At 47.1% G+C, this 19,648-nt stretch overlaps 1 protein-coding gene across 4 annotated transcripts in view; it reads right to left on the reverse strand.

The window, feature by feature from the left end:
- Window positions 1–19,648, reverse strand: part of DGKG (diacylglycerol kinase gamma) — a 202,419-nt gene that overhangs the window by 49,580 nt on the left and 133,191 nt on the right. For all 4 annotated transcript variants that reach the window (XM_030329775.1, XM_030329772.1, XM_030329774.1 and 1 more), the window contains one exon: window positions 6,097–6,187. In XM_030329775.1, coding sequence (XP_030185635.1) covers window positions 6,097–6,187 — 91 coding nt within the window. The remainder of the gene's footprint in view (window positions 1–6,096; window positions 6,188–19,648) is intronic.

A 19,648-nucleotide genomic window follows, 5' to 3' on the forward strand; every position in this document is an offset into this window, starting at 1 on the left:
GGGCTCTACTCGCCCAGACTGAGAAGGTTTCAATGCCAGAAGAGGCCACAGTGCTTGTAGATTTCTTCCCTCTCATTTAAGAGCCTTCGATATTGTAGGTGGATACTGAGGCAGAGTAAGAATGCCCCCAGTCAAAACTTGTGCCACCTAACTGGCCCGGGTGAGCTTGGCCAAGCTACTTAACCTGTAAAGTTCTTGATTTCACTCTTTTGAAAAATAATGGCCCTTGAATGGATTGGAGTAGCTAAAGGTATCTGCCCAATCCTAAAATAACCTGATGCATCATTTATTAACTCCTTTACGTGTACATGGCTTGCCAAATGTTAGTTTTAGAATTTAGGATTCTCATAGACAAAGCCCATACCATGATGAGGATCAGCTATCCCTACCACAGTGCCCAGCACACTCCCTTTTGTAAAATTAAATGTTCAAAACTTGAGATGAAATTCGCATAAGACAGAATTAACCATTTTGAAGTGTATAATTCAGTGGCATTTAGTACTTCCACTCACACTGTCTTTTCAAAGTGTTAGAAGAACAGTCACTTGGGTGGGTTCCATTTTGTTGTAATAACGAAATGCTGCACTGCGCCTCCATGCTTGCTTAGCCTCTTGTGAGCTCACGTGCAGGAAATTCTCTAGGTCTGGGTTCCTGGGTCACGCGATCTACAAATGTGCTTTCAGTTGAGTGTATATTGCTAAACCCCTCTGTCAAATGGTCACCACTTGCATTTCCATGGCAGCGGCTACGGTTCCCATTTCTGCTCCTCCTCCCCATATCTGGGGGCAGGGGCGATGAGGGGGTGGGGTGGGATGGGGTATGGTTGCCACAGAACAGGTAAAAGTAGCAAACTAGCTCTATCAGCATCAGCATGGAGAGATCTCAGGAACATCATGGTGCATGAAAAAGGCAAGTTGTGGGGCACAAAAGGATTGCGGGGGAACTGAGTTCTATCTGTAATATTTTATTCCTTTGATTAAAACATACTTGGGGCGCCTGGGTGGCGCAGTCGGTTAAGCGTCCGACTTCAGCCAGGTCACGATCTCGCGGTCCGTGAGTTCGAGCCCCGCGTCGGGCTCTGGGCTGATGGCTCAGAGCCTGGAGCCTGTTTCCGATTCTGTGTCTCCCTCTCTCTCTGCCCCTCCCCCGTTCATGCTCTGTCTCTCTCTGTCCCAAAAATAAATAAACGTTGAAAAAAAAAAAAAAACATACTTGAAGGGAATAAAACAAAATACTGACAAATATATCTAAGTGGGGGGGGGAAATGGGAGTATTTGATATATCGTTCTCAAGACTTTGTTGCATTAAAAAAAATCCTCAATTAAACGTTGTGGCGGGGCGGGGGGAGGAGGGGGAACCTGATGTGCGGATTCCCAAAATATACTGGATAACATTTTTTTTGAGCAGCTTCCAAATTTGGATTCACTTTTCCCCATGCAGAAATTCATATTAGTGGAGCCAGCTAGCCTTCCCTTGTGAACATTGTTTTAAAGTAGATAAAATATCAAGGAATTTTGGAAGTTCTTATTTTTAGCCAGGAAAATGAAAAATTTCCACAGCATGTAAAATAAGTGCTCGAGTTGAAGCCTGCCTGGTTGGCTCCACCTAGCTATGATCATGTCTAAGAACCTTTTTCCAAAGCTATTCTGGGCCTGGGGTGGGGGAGGTGACTCACTGGGTCCCTCCCTCACCCCAGCCCCTATCTGTTTATTCAGGTGAAATCAGGTGAAAATGAACCTTAATGGCAGCTTTGGGAGGGAAGAGAAGTCAGAGACTAAGAGACCCCGAGAGAAGCCTGAGACCAGGGATGATGACAGTCATGTGGGTGACACGCTGGCTTCTTAATTAGCGTCAACCACAATTTACGGAGCACCCATTTTCCAGGAACAACACTAGCGTTCATAGTTGCCAGAAAGGAAGCATTTAGAGCGAGCATTTGCAATATTTGTTATCTTCTTTTTTTCATAAAGGTAAAAATCTCATGCCTACTTTAAAGGCTATCTGAACTGTTAAAATAAATAAAAGCGTATAAATAAAAAGAGATCACACATGCCCCATACCTAGTTGAGAATCTGGGTTCTAAACTGAAGTGCCAGGACTGCCTTGAAAGTCCTGGGTCTTGGGCAAATCTGGATTTGAAGCCTGATCTGACCATACATAGGCTGTAGACCTCAAGGGAGCTCCTTGCCTTCTCTCAGCTTCAATCCCCTACTCTGGAAAGGTGATGACACCTGCGACTTAGGGCTGCTTTGCAGATTCTGTGAGGCAGTTAGTTCCACTGCTAGTTTAAAAAAACAACAACAATCATGAAAACTTTAATCTGGATAACAGCCTTGGGAAGTAGCCTAACCCCTTCCCCCCCATTTTATAGATAAGAATACTGAGGCCCAGACACACTGTTCAGCAAGTTACTCCACCTAATTACAGAGCTGGGCTAACCTCCTGGTCTTGTCTGGGCCAGGCGCCTTTCACTACACCCGCCCTGGCCGAGTGTCCGCGGCTGAGCAGGAGATCTAGCGTTACCTTCTCCCCTGCCTGAGTCTCTGAGCGGCTCAAAACAGCATCTAGAGTGATCTGCCTCATGCGGTTCCCCAGGACCCCTGGGTCTAATTTCCTTAGCACTAGTCAAGTGAGTATACTATATTAACCAGCTGTTGTGTGTTCTGTCGACTGGGCTGTAAGCTTTCTGAGAAGCAACCAAGTCTCCTAGTCCTTGTCAACAAGCCATTAGCCTCAGAGAAACAGGTGGTGTTTCCTGTGAGAGACTTTTAATGGAGACCTTTCCTGTGTAATCTCAGGTTAGCTTTCGAGTTTTACCACCCTGATTTTTACCAGCGTGTCTCTCTCTGTCTCTCTCTCTCTCTGTCTCTCTCTCTGTCTCTCTCTCTCTCTCTCTCTCACACACACACATACACACACACACACACACACACACACACACACAGCAACTACATAGACTTTACTATCTGTTCCCCTCAACCCCTTAGCAGTTTGTGCTCTCAAGTTACTGACCCTCTCAGCCTCAGCTTCCTGACCCATAAAGTAAAGATGTGAATATTTGCCCTCAATGTTTGATGGATCAAAATAAAATGAGACGCCGCATGGGAAAGCGTTCTGCAAACTTTAAGGCATAACTCTGACTCCTATGGTCCAGCATGAACTGATTCCTTTCTCAAATGAGGTTAGGACTGTGTCTTCCGTTCTTTTAAGCATTTCTCAGCAGACCCACCTGGCTGCCTCAGCAGAGACAGAACCAAATGGGCCCACATTCAACAAAGGAGGAAAAACCTGTGTGTCCGTGCTGAAGCATTCACTGAGTTTCTAGCACTTTTAAGGTAAATCTCTATTGGGTTCAAACAAAACTCATTCCAGGAGACCTCGAATCTTCGCTCTCACAAGTTTCCAGCAATAGAATCTTAGTCAAGTTACTTGATGTATCTGAGCTTCGGTTTCTTTATTTAAAAAATGTGACGAGGGGCACCTGGGTGGCTCAATTGGTTAAGTGTTCGACTTCGGCTCAGGTCACGATCTCACAGTTTGTTGAGTTTGAGCCCCGTGTTGAGCTCTGTGCTGACAGCTCAGAGCCTGGAGCCTGCTTTAGATTCTGTGTCTCCCACTGTCTGGCCCTTCCCTTCTTGTGCTCTCCCTCAAAAATAAATATATAAACATTTAAAAAAATGTGATGATATTTGCCTCACTGGGTTGTGTCAAACGAGGACACATTACGGTAGGCAGCCGAAGCATGTGACCTTTTCCTCTCCCCTTTGCACTTTTCTCTTCTTTTCTTTTTACCCTCCTAAACTTCCGGGCCTCAACTTGCTTTTCCATGAAATGGGGATAATAATACCCGACCTACGCAGCTCATAGGGTTGCTGTGGGACAATGCAATAAAAGCTGAGCTAGGGGTTTGAAAGTGGTGACGTGTAGTATAAACACCTGTGTGGAGTTATTCTTGGGACCACTGACCTTCAACTGATGAGTGTGCTGGTCCTCGTGGGCCCGGGCTGTTGTGTGTAGCGGCCACATTTAGCAGGTCACTTAACCAGCTTCTCTTACTGCTCTGCCTGAGGCTCCTGATGCTCTCATAGCTACCTCTGGTGCCCTGCAACCCGTCACTCACATGCCTTGCTCCCTTCTGTCTCTCTGTCCCCCTCTGGATCACAAGTCTACCCACTGCTCTCTGGATGCAAAAAAAGGTGCCGGCCCCAATCCTGCGGGTGTTAGAAGCCGCCTGTCACAAGACCCCTCCCCCCCATTCCCCTCATGAATAAATACTAAAAAGACTCATTATGGGTAGATAAGGAAAACAGGAAATGCTCCCCAAAGTCCCCAACAACCCACAGCATGAACTATCCCACCCCCTCCAGAGGTCACCAGCATCTTTTGCAGGGAGGCCACTAGCCCCCCATGTGGTTGAGGAGGAGCCCTTGTTGTGTCTTGGCCCCAGAGGGAACCAGCAGCCGGGAGGGCGAGCTGCACAGGCAGGGGAGCCGAGCTGCTCTATTCTGGGCACAGTTTCAAGGCCAGCTGCAGGGAGAACAAGCAGTTGCTGTGTGCCTGCAGCTGGCAGTGGTTAGGCTGGGGCTGTCCCTCACTCGGGGTATATTTAAAGAGACCCCACCAGGCGATCATGCCAACGGGAGAAATGCACATACATTTCTGTTGGCCGGGCTCAGGCTCCGAGCCCAGCCCTGCCCTCCTTCTCTGCAGCTCTCTCCCAGGCAGTGGATTCAGAGAGGTGGGCTAGCTCCTCAGCCTCTCCCAGGTGTAGCTGGTCCCACCTGGGGACACAGAGCCCTGGCTCCTGGGCCTTTCTGCCCTCCAACTGAGCCCTGAGCTGGCCAAAAGTTCTAGGGATTAGCCCTGACCAGATCCTCCCACTCTGGGATTGGTAACCCGGCAACGGAGGGGAGAGGCAGGCAGATGAGTCAAATAGAAGCACAGAATCTCTGGCTTTGTGTTTTGTTTGTGAAAACTCCCTGCGCGCACAGGCTGCCTTCTGCAGGGAATGGTGGGGCTTTCCCACACTGCTTTAGGCCAAATGCTCCTCCTCAAAGCGGTGCCCAGGCCCAACTTGACTGCTAATTCAGGCTTAGGGACAAAGCTGGTGGGCCAGGGCGAGCCCACCCTGGCTGAACTCTTTGGCTGCCTCTTTCATTTGTTTTTCTCAAGTGAAAACAAGGCGACAGGCATGAATCCCACGGGAAGATGGTGTGGTAGCTGAGAACCATGGGCAAGGGAACCAACGGCCCGAGGACCCGCAGAGCAGAGGCAAGCTGCTGTGCACAGACCTTTGGCCTTTCAGGTGGCCGGAGACCAACGAAGCCCTCTCACAGTGGTGAAGAGACTTCTGAGGGGAACCCAGCAGGAGTAGGGTGAGCGGGTGGGAGGCAGGCAGCTTACCAACGGGGGCGGGGGGGGGGGGGGGGGAGGGGGGGAACCTCAGGCAAACTGTGTGAGGCAGGCTGCTAAAAGTGCTAGAAGAGTTAGCAACAGGATCAGCTACGTAATTTGAGGGGCCCGGTTCACAATGAAAAGGCAGGGCCCTTTGTTAAAAAGTTTTCAAGAATTTCAAGATGGTGACAGAAGAGCATTGAGCTGAGGGCTCTTCTGAGCAGCTGCACAGTTTGCATGCCCACGAAGCTGACCCGGGGTACCTCTGAAGTCGGCTCCTTGAAGCAGCTGTGACAGTGGGGGCGGAGCGAGCTGGGGGTGTCTGCTCCCAGGCTTTGACCAGCTTTGGGACATTGCCTCTCCCCACCAGCAGCTTGCCTTTCTGTGCTGGCGACAACTGAGTGTTCGCCTCTCTGCGAAGGGGCAACTGCAAGGCCACAGTGGGGGCAGGGCTGAGGAAGGGAATGGACCTCTAGGCCCCAGAGCCCCAAGGTTCTCTGGATGGGCCCAAAAGGGCAGGTCCGGTGGTTGGAACCCTGAGCGAGGGTGTAGCGGTGTTTGGGAATAGGATGGAGATATGACAAGTGGACTCCACTCTGGGTCACCTGTTCAGGACCCAGGGGATATGTCCTGAGGGTGTGTGTGACAGTTCAGGAGCAGAACTAAGGTCCGGAGAAGGCTTATTCCCACCTGAGGACTCACCTCCAACTCTATGTGGTCATGCAGCTTCTTGCAGGTGGCCGCAAAGGTCTCAGAGGTGCCAAATTCAAAGTACCACAGTTTGTTCTTCATCCTGCGCCACGAAGCAGAGAGCTGACTCAGTATCATGTGTTTGAAGCGGTCATGCGACACGGCTATGCTGCTGGGGCTGGGAGGCCCAAGCCCTCAGCTTTCCCCACTCCTGTGTTTTTAGCACTTGTTGATCAGATGATGGGGATAGAGATTTTTCACCAACCGTTCCGGCAAAGAACTTAGAGAAAAACCCGTTCATTTCATAGACATCATGGCTACTCGGCTGAACCACCAACTGCTTTGAACTTCCTGGTCAGAGCAGGAGAAAGGTGTGTTTGCCTCTGGATCTGGATCAAGGGAAGGTTCTATGAAAATCAACCAGAGGCGACAAGTGACACCATTCTCTGATCATGGTCCTCTCTACTGCTAATGCAGAGGGACTGCAGGTAGAGCCCTCTCTTGGGTATAGCTGGGGTAGGAAGGGAAGATCAGACAGACTTTTGAGACTTGAGGTATATTCAGTCTTGGCACAGAGAAGAGATAGTCCCACACTAAACCCACCAACACATGTGCTACTTTGTCCATGCTCTGACTGAGGGAAGCAGAATGGAGAGAATTAGACACAGATTTGCAGATAAAGTGAGAAGAGAAGAAAAAAATGGAGTTGTTTGGGAGCAAGAGTTCTCCCCCCACCACCTCTTCCTCAATTGTATTTGCTTAGGTTAGGACAATATTTCATTTAGGGGTAGATCTTGTCATTTGCTTCAAAGTAAGAGCTCAACATTTAGAGCTTTACAGTTTTTCAACATCTTCTTTAGTGGGGGAAGGAAAGGGATTCCCACGTAGCTGGGGGCTTTGCGAAGTCAGATGGTGTGTCCGGACACTTGATCATTTTGATCAGATCGTCTCAGCAAGTAGTGTGTCTGAAGGTATTCTATTTCCATTCCCTCCCTCCCAACTGTCATCCCATTATCAGGGGCTAGCTAAGAGAAGGGACACCTGTCCCGTTTATAAGATGGCAGATTTGGCCAGGGAAGGATTAAACAAAATCACATTTTTCTTGGCACATTCTTCTGGAAAGAGGAAGCCACCTTGTGTGCTGGTGATCCTCTATCCTCAGATTTGTGAACTAAGAGGAAAAGAGCATTCGTTGAAGGGCAGAAGGCTCTTATTTCTTCCTCGTATTCCTTGGGGCATAGCAGATGACTCTTCAGAATAACAGACAACTTTTTATCTCTGCATTTCTCGAAGAGTCTGCCTGGAATGTGAAGATGCAACTGTGTTCTTCCATTGTATGATGATTCCTAAGACCTAGTTGACGGAGCCTTTCTGACTCTACCTGTGCTTGAAAAGAAATGATAAGTAACGAGGGAAATAAGAATAGGCAAGATTTAGGGAGTTACACCTAATGTAGAAAGTCAACAGATTTGGGTATACTTGTAAGTAGACCAGTGCTACTCAACTAGTGTGCTGTAATCAGGCATGCCTGGAGTATCGATCCCCTCAGTCTTCGGGGTGGCCAAGTTGGAGCTGAGTCCCCACTGTCGTACTGGGCATTCTCATCTGTATGCTAACCAAGTGCTTTTGTTTTCCACGCGTGCCACGGAATAAAAAATATTGGGAAACACTGTTCTAGATCGCTGGTTCTCTGTATGCACAGTAATGTGAATACAAATCACCTTCATTAAAATGCAACTTCTGATTCAGTTGTTCAGGACTGGGGCCTAAGAATTTTGTGTTTTCTAGCAAGCTGCTGGTGCTGGTCCAGGGAGCACACTTGGAGCTGTGAGGATGCGGAGACCACATTTGTGGTTCTGAAACATTGGTATTCGTAAGAATTGCCTGGAGAATGCAATTAAAATGCTGCTTCTTGGGCTTCTATCTGCAGAGACTCTATGCGATAGATATGGGGCCCAGGAATATGCATTTTTATGAGTGGCCAGGGGATCATTATGTAGGTAGTCAGCTGTCAGGACTTTAAGACACATTCCTCTAGATCTCAATGAAATGGCAATCAAGGAACAGGACAGACGGATTAAGCCTGACAGGATTCTTCAGGGAGGATTAAATGAGGGCCAGTGCCTTTCAATAGACAATGATGGCGAAAGCCCCATGACAGGAAAAACACAGATTGTCATAAATGTCAAGGTTGAGCATTCCTCTCCAGCAGCGAAAGCATCTCTGTAGCCAAGAGACCTGCATTGTGATTCCATTTTCAAATATCACTTCTGGTCTGAATCATGACTTTTGAAAGTTATTGCCAGGAGATTTAGAGTTTTAATAAAAATTTCCGGAAGCCACCAGCTATTTTTGCCCAGAAGTGGCTCTTCTGATAATCTAATAAGGTTAAGAGGTCATGGTTAGGTCAGTGTAGCAGAATGACTGAGAGGATCAAATAGACTACTCATCTCCTGCTGGTAAGATGTCCATTGCTGCCTGTGTAATCTTTGGCAAGTGTTACGCCTTAGTTTCCTCATCTGTAAGATGGCGATAATAAAAAGATGTGCTTCAGAGGGTGAGAAGATTAAATCACTTTGCAAGTGATTGCAAAGCACTTCACATAATGCTTACTGCATAGCAAGCTCACCAAGAACGTTAGTCGCTTACATACTGGCTATTAATTCAGTGTCTTGAGTTGGCATGTTTGGATAACATAGTAGGGCAAAAATGACAGATCAGATTGGGTGGCTGTAGATATTATATGTGCAAATTTTTCTAGGACAAAAAAATGTGTGATCATATTTGTTGGATCATGTCTTGACGTTTAGTTATAAACATGTTCTCCACATGTTTATTCTGATAGATTTTTCTGGAGTTAGAGACCATACTCTAATCCTTGGCTACTTATCTTGCCTGGTCCCAGAACATCCAAAGACGTGATGTTGATTATGAATATGCTTCTGAGAAAGTGAATGGTGTGACAAAATATTTATCAATTCGAGAAATTCATTGTGCCGGGGCACCTGGGTGGCTCAGTTGGGTAAGCATCCAACTCTTGATTTCTGCTCAGGTCATGATCTCATGGTTCGTGAGTTCGAGCCCTGGATCAGGCTCTGTGCCGATGGTGTGTAGCCTGCTTGGGATTCTCTGTCTCCCTCCCTTTCTTCCCCTCCCCCACTGGCTCTCGCTCTCTCTCAAAACAGATAAACATTAAAAAAAACAGAGAGAGAGAGAGAATATAAGCTTCATGAAAGCAGGGATTTAAAAAAAAAAAAAAAAGAAAGTCATTATGCCAGAACTAGATGGGGGTGTACTAGGTACACTGAAGATAAAACACTGCACTATGAGTGTTTTAGGTGAGCCAGGTACCTGGGAAGGACAGACAGGGAAAAAGCTCACACAGTTGTGGGCTAAGCCCTAAGCACTGGGAGTACCTAGGAAGACGGACATCCAATTCTTGGGCCAGGGGCAATCAGAGAAAGCAATCCAGGGGCGTGATGGCAAGGTTGAGTTCTGAAGAATGTGGAAGAGAACAGGGAAGGTGGAGGAAGAGCACTCCAGGAAGAGGAAGAAGCCCAGGCAATGGCACAGGGCAAGAGAGAACATAAACTTGCTACAGATGCCCTGGAGCCCAAGGTGGGTGGGTTGGTGATTGGCCAGGTAAGGCTAGAGAGGCAGACAGGAGCACATTTGTGAAAGCTGAGAATGCCATGCTTAGGTGTTCGGGCTTTATCTTTAAGTCTACAGTGTGTCATGGAACATCCTTAAGTGAGGCTGCTGGCGAGGGTTTGGGGGTGCGGGGTGGCAGTAATGACCTGATCAAATCTGTGCTTTTTAAAAATCACTCTGTCCCAAGTGTGGAGAGTGGCTTAAAAGGGCTGGGTACAGACTGGAGGCCTAGAGAGTAGTTTTCAGGTGGTGTAGAACAGAACAGAATTGGGAAGGCCAAGGAACAAAGGCAGTGACAGTAGAGTTATGGAGAAGAGAGTGCATTCACTAGCTAAAATTTAGGAGGTAGAACTGACAGAGCTGATTGGTTGTGAAGAGTGAATGAGAAAGAATGGTCACAGTGAAGTCCAGATTTTTACCTTAGCATGAGATGGCAGGTGCCATTCACTGAGAGAGGGACGGAGGAAATCAATTCTCCGGTGGCAGCCCCGTTTGCAATTGAAGGACAGCACTTTTGTGTTTTGGCCTATCTATCCATGCATCCATCCATAGAACATCTGTTGAGCCATACTATGGGTGAGGCACTGTGTAAGCTTTGGAGGTAAGTGATGAGTAAGGGTCTCTGGCCTCACAGAGCTTACATTCTTTGAATAGCTTCACCGAGACACTAACATTTGAACACTTAAACACAGAAGACTATGTGTCCAAAATTTAAGAGCTTTTACTTCTTTTTTAACTCAGGCACGGTTTAGTTAGAAGTGAATACATTCCATTCCCATGGCCTATACCCATGGCCGCTAAACATTTTACATATGCCATCTCTTTCAAGTCTCTGAAGAACCCTGTGGGGTAGATACTATTGCTACAAGTAAGGAAATTAAGATCCGGGGAAGATAAATAACTTGTCTACGGTTGCAAAGTGAGTTAGTGCAGAGCGGCACCCAACCCTGTCTGTGCCCCGCTACCCTGCCCCTGTATCATAGCATGCTTTTGCAAACTCTGTGGCGTGGTGGTGTGTGTTCCTATAGATTGCTGTGGTTCTCCTTCACCAGCTAGTTAAATGCGTGTACTTGGGGACCTGGGGTGTTAGTAGTTACATTCCATCCTAGGAGATACTGCCTGATGCAGAGTGTCAGGCCCTCACAGCTCCCAGTGGCCAGGGGAGTTCTAGGGGAGTTTGAATTGAATCTGTCATACGAAGCTCCTGGTTTTGAATCTACACAATCTCAGAGAGTCAGGGAGACCAGAACTGACCCTAGTAAAGCCACAAGCTCCTTGGACACCCTGTACATTTCCTTCTCTCAGCTCACCCGGAAATGGGGCAGGGGCAGTGCCCTTGAACCATCCCCAGCAGAGTGGAACAGGGAATGTTAGAAGGCAAACCAGTTTAGGAGACATGTAATATCATCTAGAACAGGTCTTGGTCTATGGAAGGCCCTCCTCCCCTAACCACATTAAGTTTGTTGACTGAATGTTGCCAATGTCCTCTCAGTAATCAAAACACTCTCTTCATAATGAAGCTCACTTATCTGGTTAATCAGAAAAATAGACACTAGCCTTCATTTGAGATCATCTAAAGGGAAATTATTTTGGTTGTCTCAATCCTAGCCACCAAAATCGTTGAAAGTACGAAGGCAGAGGCCATGGGGGTAGAGATGGAGAAAGGAAGAGCCTGCTACTGGGACAACGGTAAAGGTGCCTCCTAGAACCCTGCCTAATTGAGGTCAACCATTAATGGTGGGCCCTGAGGTGGAGCTTGGCTTCAAGCCAGGTGACATAACACAAAACTTTTCTTTATATGTGTTGGTGTGTTGTTGCCAAGAATTTCACCGGTAGGCTTATCTGAGGCAGGGTTCCCTGCAGGTTCCTGGTTGCCCCTTTTTCTCCACCTTCATAAGATCAGGAAGGAAACCAAACTCCCAGCCTATTTTCATTGCATACCAAGACACCAGGTGAGCAGTAACCAGGATTCTTAGGTTCTGTCTACACTGTCAGAGCAGATCTGTGTAGCATGGAGGGCTGACGGGTTTCTTGTTGATCTGGAACCAGGCTTTGGCCTTTTGATTTTGTACTCTGCTAAGCATTTCACATATATTATCTCTTTTTGGTCTCAGGAGAACTCTATGAATAGGTACTGTTGCTCCCAATAAAAATTTCACAGATCGATGTATGCATTCTCCTTTGCCTCGTCTTCCCTTTTCTCCTTTTCCTTGATCAGCACCAGCACTTTCCCAAAGCCTTTGGTAAAACCCTGTAGGCATGTGATACTCTACAATCTGTAGCCCCTATCCCACCTTGCCAACCAGAGTCTGAATGCCAGTGTGCCGCCTTCTCTTTTGAAGATGTCTCCCCAGGGGCGCCTGGGTGGCGCAGTTGGTTAAGCGTCCGACTTCAGCCAGGTCACGATCTCGCGGTCCGGGAGTTCGAGCCCCGCGTCAGGCTCTGGGCTGATGGCTCAGAGCCTGGAGCCTGTTTCGGATTCTGTGTCTCCCTCTCTCTCTGCCCCTCCCCCGTTCATGCTCTGTCTCTCTCTGTCCGAAAAATAAATAAACGTTGAAAAAAAAAAAATTTAAAAAAAAAAAAAAAAGAAAAAAAAAAAAAAAGAAGATGTCTCCCCAGACACCTTACTGTCAGTTGGATGGTTATGGCACCAGTTTCTGTCTGTTTCACCTTCAGTTGTACAAGAACATGCATTTGGTGTTCTGCCACTTACTGGCTAGGTGAGTGACTTAAGTTCTTTGAAGCTTCGTTTCTTGTATGAAATGGGAATACTGTTTTCTACCCAACAAAGTTGTGAAGCTCATGTGGCAAATATAGAGCACCAAGCAGTGTTTAATGCATGGGAAGTACTCACTAACTGTTCTTTCTTGTTGCTAGGAGATGCAATCACTGGGAGACTCATTCCCCTACTGCTGCAAGAGTAGGGGCAGGAGTAGGGTGGGGGGTGGGGGTCTACCCCAGGCAGCCACTATATTTGAAGAAAATGAAGCTAACCGTGTTTTTAATGACTTCTGGAATGTTTTTTCTGCATCTCTCTTCCTGAGTTTTTTTTGGCTCATCATGTCTTTCCTTCTCATAATCACCTTTTAGCTGGAGATGACTAATCCTTAACCAGTTATCCTGAGGCTGGTTTCCATGTCCAAGAAATTCCTGGGTTCACTGTCAGGCTCTAAACTACCCAGCTGAGCCCGTGCTTGAGGCAGAAGAACCCTTGTCTGGGCTTCAGGGGCCTCTCAGTCACATAGAGGAGAGGCAAACAGCAGCAGTGACACCGTGGGTTGATTCTATTTTTGGGTTTTCTTAATCCCCCCCCACCCCCCCGTTTTATAAGAAAATAACATCAATTGCACACTGGTAAGTTGAGTCTTTTCATTTGACAGATAAGGGCGAAATGAGACTAATTAAAAACCGTTCTTTAGTATTTGTCAGCAATTTTGAGCTAGATTCAGTCATGATCCTGACAGCCTATGAATAGCCTATTTTCAAGGATATCCACAAGTAAAACCAAGCTAGCTGCTGGGCATTTTTACCAGCAAAGGCAATGAGCTTCTGACGGCCCTTTTCTGATAATCTAGGAAGTTTTAAGGGCAATAGACTTTTGAAGTCATGAAAACATGAAAACATTTCTTTGGGCTTAGAAGGCTACAAAGAGGACACTACAGCTATTTCTAGAAATAGGAGCCCTTGAAGTGATGGTATTCCTCTTTGTGGTTTGGACTTTGATAATCAGGTTCCCTGAGTGGGTCATGACTCAAACAGTCAGTCAGGCCTTCTTTGTCAGTCTTGTGAAACAGATGCTACCCACAAGATGGTGTTCTGTGTTGTGTGGAGGGGGCGGACTGATGTGGTAGAGGGCGTGCTGGGCCTGTAGGCAGGAGGTCTGCCTTGCCGCCCTAGTTCTCATACACACTGGCACGTGACACCATGGCTTACTCAGGATGTCCTGGCCTCAGTTTCCTCATTATAACGAAGGGCCTGGAATGGCTGATTTCTAAGGTTTCTCCAAGCTCCCTGAACAACGCAAGATGACACAACACGGGATAGGGTAAGAGAACCCAGGTGTTCCACGCTGTCGCCATGCGGGGGTGTGGACCCAAGTATTGCCAGAACTGCCATCTTTTAAAGAGAAGCCAGAAATACACGTTTTTATGTAAAATCTGATTATGAGAGGTGGCAATGAGTTCAATTTTTCCAAAGGCCAAAAACACACCTAGGGAAAACTATGCCATGTCAACAGGCTACTTTACTACATTCATTGTAAATTTTCATAAGGTTCAGCTCAACTACAACACAAAGCAAATAATTTCAGTTAATACCCTTATGGGTCTGTTGAGTTACTGGTGGCATTATTGCTACCACTACTGAAGACAGTAGACTAGTGTCAGGTGACTAAGGCAAAGGATAATCTAGCAAAATCAAGCAGATGGGATAGCCACACAGAAAGAGCAAATGCAATTTGAGTTGAATTATAATTGAATGATGAAGGTTAGTAATAATAGCGAGAATACTTTATCTGTTAACATTTTACACTATTTGAATTCCAAGTTTAGTAATGGTGTTAACTACAGTTTAGATCAAAGGAAGGTTTAAAAAAAAAAAAAAAAAAGGAGCCGAGGCAGGTGGGCTTGGTTCTAAGGCCAGGATATTAAGTCCTATAAGGGGCCCGTGACCGTTACCTCACAGGTGCTGCAGAGGCCATCTGTGTCACCCGCACACCCAGCTGCCCTGGCCCATCAGAAAGCTTGTCACCACATCTAATCCAGCCTGCATGCTGTCCCCTGTTCTCACTGCTCACTGGAATGGGTACTCCATGACCCTCAGGCACGGAGCTGTGGATGGAAGGATCTTTTCCAAGAGGGGGCAGTGGCCCCTCTAGTATAAGGGAAAGTGAGCCCCCAGCAATCAGGAAGGAGGCTTTATAAATAGCTGTTTTTGTTCTCTGAGTGTGACTCTTGTGCCCACTGTTCCTGCCAACAGATTTGTCTTGGCTCAGTGTATTTCAGCTTCAAGGGGCAAGGTATTTGCTGGCTATTTTCCACACTGGGGATCATGGCACTCAGAAAAATCTAGGGTGGTGAACAGATTGGAGCACTGGTGACCGGAGACTAGGAGGGGGTGGGCAGAAATGTGGGGAACAAAAAAGAGGGAAGAGCTCAAGAAAGGAGCTAAAGAAAACAGAAAGGCCAACAAAGGAGGAAGAACTTGCCTGGAATGTATTTTATAATACAAATATGGAATCCTCTTAATAACCTCTGAAGACACTTAACTCATTTTCATGTGTAAAAAATTACCTGTAAAATCACGGATGACAGATCGTTTGCACTTAAGGGGTCTTTGGGGTCCGGGGATTCCCAGCCAGAAGATCACAGGTTCCAAGGAATCTTCCAAAGTATGAAAGGAGTCCATGAGTTGCTGTCAACATTTCTTAATGTGAAATAGTATTTGTGCATTTACTCATAATAAAGACTGCACAGGCTCACCAGTGGGTTAAAATTTTTTGCCATGGAATGGAAATAAACCAATTACATTGGTCACCTCTTGGTAACCAGAGGCACTGATTGAATAGTAAATGGATGTTGCCAAATAATAAAAATGGGAAAACAAATTATTACTTGAAACAGCTTTATGGCTGACAGAAATCTTATTCAATATGGCACCCATGGTGGAGAGTGATGAGGAATGAATAAGAATAGTGCACTATGTGATGGTAAAAGGGTACATGCAGAACTGCTAGTCCATACCAGCTCTGGATGGCGGTTCTCTTCTAAGGCAGAGCAGCCTTCTCATGGTACAGATTAGGAAGCTGAGACCAGTCCTTGGTAATCCACTGGCTCGAATCCAAGGCCCAGCTCCCAACTTCTAGTCCTTGTTTGTCCCTTACCTTTCCACCTGCCCTGGCTTCTGTTGCTATGCCCCGGATATATCTGAGAGAAGTGGAAAAGTCAGCCAGAGGCACAGGGGCTCACGACTGCAAAGCTGCTGACCATTCTCCGTTGTGTTTGTGGGCTGGCTTTGTTCACATCTGGCACGGCCAAGAGACTGCAACTCTCTGGTTGCTCAGAGCCCCGTGGCATTCTTCTCCACAGAGTCTCTGGTCTGGGCCTCCTTATTGGCCTCCTCTCTCCATTCTTGTCCTAGCATAACAAAGGGCCAAACCCACTGGGCAGCCTCTCCACCATTTCAGTGGAGTCTGGGGTCCAGAGCATCTACCCCTTCTGTACGGAGACCCTTCTCTTTCACACAAGACATTGTGTTTCCATGGAGTATGGACATATTTTCCTTTGGTAAGCTCTCCCCATTTCTGTCTGGCACCTGACAAAGTCTCTGCCTAAGGGCAGGACTCCAGCACGAAGCCTGACAAAGTCTGGGATCTGATCCTCCCCCAGCGCAGACCCAAGGACACGTGTGTGTGTGTGTGTGTGTGTGTGTGTGTGTGCGCGCGCGCGCGCAGGCATACACCCAGGCCAAGACAGGGAGGCTTTTCTGATACTGTTACTGAACACGCTCACAGGTATGGCCTCTCTGACGCAGCGGGGTCTCTAGAATCCCCAGAGCCCTACTTGATATCTGCCACAGTGATGTGAATGCCACCATGTGGTCCTGCCACTTTGGGGGTGACCCTCAGGAGCGACAGCTGGTGAGGCAGCTAGGGTTTTTCTCTCCTGAGGGGCCTGAGTCTCTGGAGTGTTTTTCCAATCAGTATCTGTCCTTGCCAAGAGAACATTGCTCCCTTCCCCCCTCCAAAAAATAAAATAAAATATTAAAAATCGCACAGAGTTTGGCTGCTTTTAGCAATCCTTTCTTCCTTTGAAGATTTATTCGTGGAATGAAAATCCCCCTCAGGCTGATTTGGCTGGTGCTAGAGGGCTCTAAATAAGCTTGCCCTCTCAGAAAGCAAAGTCAAATACCTGGACAAAAAGAAATCATGCACCCGGAGGGAAAGGGGCAAAGGCAGGTGGGGATGTGTGTGTCTAAGGTTCTGTAATGATTGCTTAGCTGTTGTGTGCCTTTTTGACTCCAAACTATGCTTTACTAGCATTCACACATCCATCAGCAAGGGAAGCTGGTCTTTGAAGGCCGGGTGAGGACAGTTAAGGCCCAGGTGGGCGAGGATGGCTGGTTACAACATAAGCCCCCAACACCTAGAAAAGGCAGGCCACTTTGCCTCTGAGCTCGTGCTGAGGAAGGCCACTTCCTGGGTCCCCACCAACTAAGGCCAGAAACTAGAAACCATCCAGGTGAGCAGAGGAAGGCCCCAGAAACAGGTCCACCCCCGCACCCTACTATGATTGCCAGGTGGGTCCCTGAGAGAGACAGCAGAACTCTGCCTTGAGAATCATCTCCATCTGTTGAGAATCATCTCTGTCTCCACTTTCCCAGTGTTTATCATGTGCTAGAACTGCGCTTGCTGTTTTACAAACCAAAGGGTCCCTCATGTGGTCCTCCCATCTACCCTCTGTGGTGGGTACTCTGGTGATTGTTCTGTAGATGCGTTTGAGACTGTAGTTCCTTGAAAATACAAAGCTACGCTGGAATGGCATCCTAGTATCTGAAGCGATGAATGCGCCTGCTCGCCCCTCTCTCTCCCACAACCAGCCTTTCTGAACATGAGGCCGTGCCAGATTTCTGATAGGTCAGGTTACAAAAGTTCCTTGGTTAAGCCAGTTGTTTGTCACTCTGAGCACATTTCCCCATAGAAACAATGTTATGTTGAGATTGGGTTCCCAGGCTAAGCTACAAGAGCCAATTAACCCATTATGTATCTAGTTTTGGGAGACAGCTTGGCAGAACAGACGCAGCTTTGGTTAGAAGCCAGAAAGGCCTGAGTTCAAGCCACAGGTCAGTCACTTACTTGCCATGTAGTCTGGGGCAAGTCATTTAGTCTCTGTGCCATCGTTGCTTCATCTTGCATCGGGATGATATTATCTACCTTGCAGGGCTGTTGGGAATACTAACTGAGAACGGGTCATATGACACGCCATCGAATAATGGCACATCTGAACTCCACGGCCACGTATAAAACTGGCTTTGTGGCCTCGTGAGTTCGGAGTTCCAACTTGAAATATAAGTGGTACACCTTTCTTGTCAAATTTGGATTGGAGGACCCTTTCCTGGGAAAGGGACATGGTGACTCTTGTGCCCTCAAATCCCTGGTGACCACCCTAAGAGTTCTTATTGGAATGGGGCTGGAGGTGCCAGAGGGAAGTGGGAAATAGCAGAGGTAGGGAGGTGAGTCGGGGCACAGCGTAAGTATGCATCGTATTTCTTCCTTCTGTTATAAAACTACATGATGATCTGGTTACTTCTTCCTAAGTTTCCTGTGCCTTCCATACCACCAACCAGCTGGACACCTCCTGGTCAGAGTTAAATACGGACTAACTAGTTCCCTCCTGGCTTCCTCTACCTTTTAAGTCATGAAATTGTTAGCAAGGCAAGCCAACGATTCATTAGATGGGGCAGATGCCTGGATAAATACCCCCTTCCCATCCCTATTTCTTCTTCTTCCTGTGCCAGTTTTCAAAATCTTAACTAGGAAAGCATCAGCCAGAGCCTCACTCTGCCTGAGAAGACTGTAGTATATACACTGCCAGCAAAATCCTTTCTATTTTGCCCTTTAGAAAAGCTCATCCATATGCTCTCGGCTTTGCTTCCACTCTGATGTTTGTGACTTCTGATACTTGTGTATGCACTCCTAACACCCACTGCAGTGGCTGTGATCATGTGAACCTGTCACCCTCACAAGCATAGCATTCTGCTTGCATGTTCGATCCTAACGAATCTCCATGGTCTCGGAGATCATGCCCGCTCCCCTGAGAAACCCAACCTGCTTGCTCTGCCCCCTCACTGTGCAATTGGCAAATGTGTCCCCACTGTGGATGTGACCCCGCTGCTCCTCCCTGCCAGTTCCTCGGGAGAACTGCTTGGCACCTCCTCTGCCAGGCTTCTTATTTCTAGCTCACACCTGCTGCCCCTCCGTGGGCTGCGATTTTAGAGTTTCATTTGAACATTCTACTTTATCCCCTTTAAATCGCATTTGAAAGCGCTCCTGTTTGGTCCTCAAGTCTCTGGCCAAAAATATTCCTCTTGGTTTATGTGACAAGCTCCTGATTCCTGGCCAGGGGCCTGTCATTCCAGCATCGAGATCCATGGTCCAGGAGAACAGTCATTCTCAGATCGGCTACAGAGCAGCTCTGTGTTCCCCATACATGCCTGTTTCTTCTAAAATTATGACTCATGGCTGAGGAAGAGACTTCAGCATCACCTCTGACCCACGTCCCTTAGTTTCCTACCTGAGACACCAAAGTCACTAGCAATACTGACCAGGATTCTTCTGGATGTGTTATTTGCTTCCCATACCCAGAGGCATGAGGGAGAAATAGTCTATGGGTTATGTGAGTATGTGCACTCCTTTTGGTCTCTAATGCAGGGGTTTCACCGAAGTGAATTCAGCAAAATACTGATTTCAGATGATGCTCTGGGGTAGGGGAGTTCTACGGTCACGTAAATTTGGGAAACTAAATATCTTGCTTTTGCAGGGTCTCAGTAGGTTAGAATCTATATTAAAGGCTCTGTGATATCATACAGAAAAGAAATACAATAAACCTGGAATTTCCCAAGTGTATTTGACGATCGTCCTCCTGTGAGTTTCCTTTTCACATCCCATGGAATGCACGTTAGCCAATGCTACTTTGATACACGCTTGAAGCAGACAACCTGAGAAGCTACTTTATCGGCTCTCGTGAAACCTCATGATGAGTCTGTTGGCTGTCCTGCTTTCCCTTCTCCGTAAGGTCCAAGTCTATTCTCCTTGGGTACAGTCTCATACTTTAATTTTTTCTCCCAAATAGGGATGGGGCATTTCCTCTTTATTTCCATGTCATATCTATCTATTGGTCAGACTCTGACTTTGCTT

The sequence above is a fragment of the Lynx canadensis genome, chromosome C2, assembly GCF_007474595.2.
Source record: "Lynx canadensis isolate LIC74 chromosome C2, mLynCan4.pri.v2, whole genome shotgun sequence".
NCBI lineage: Eukaryota > Metazoa > Chordata > Mammalia > Carnivora > Felidae > Lynx > Lynx canadensis.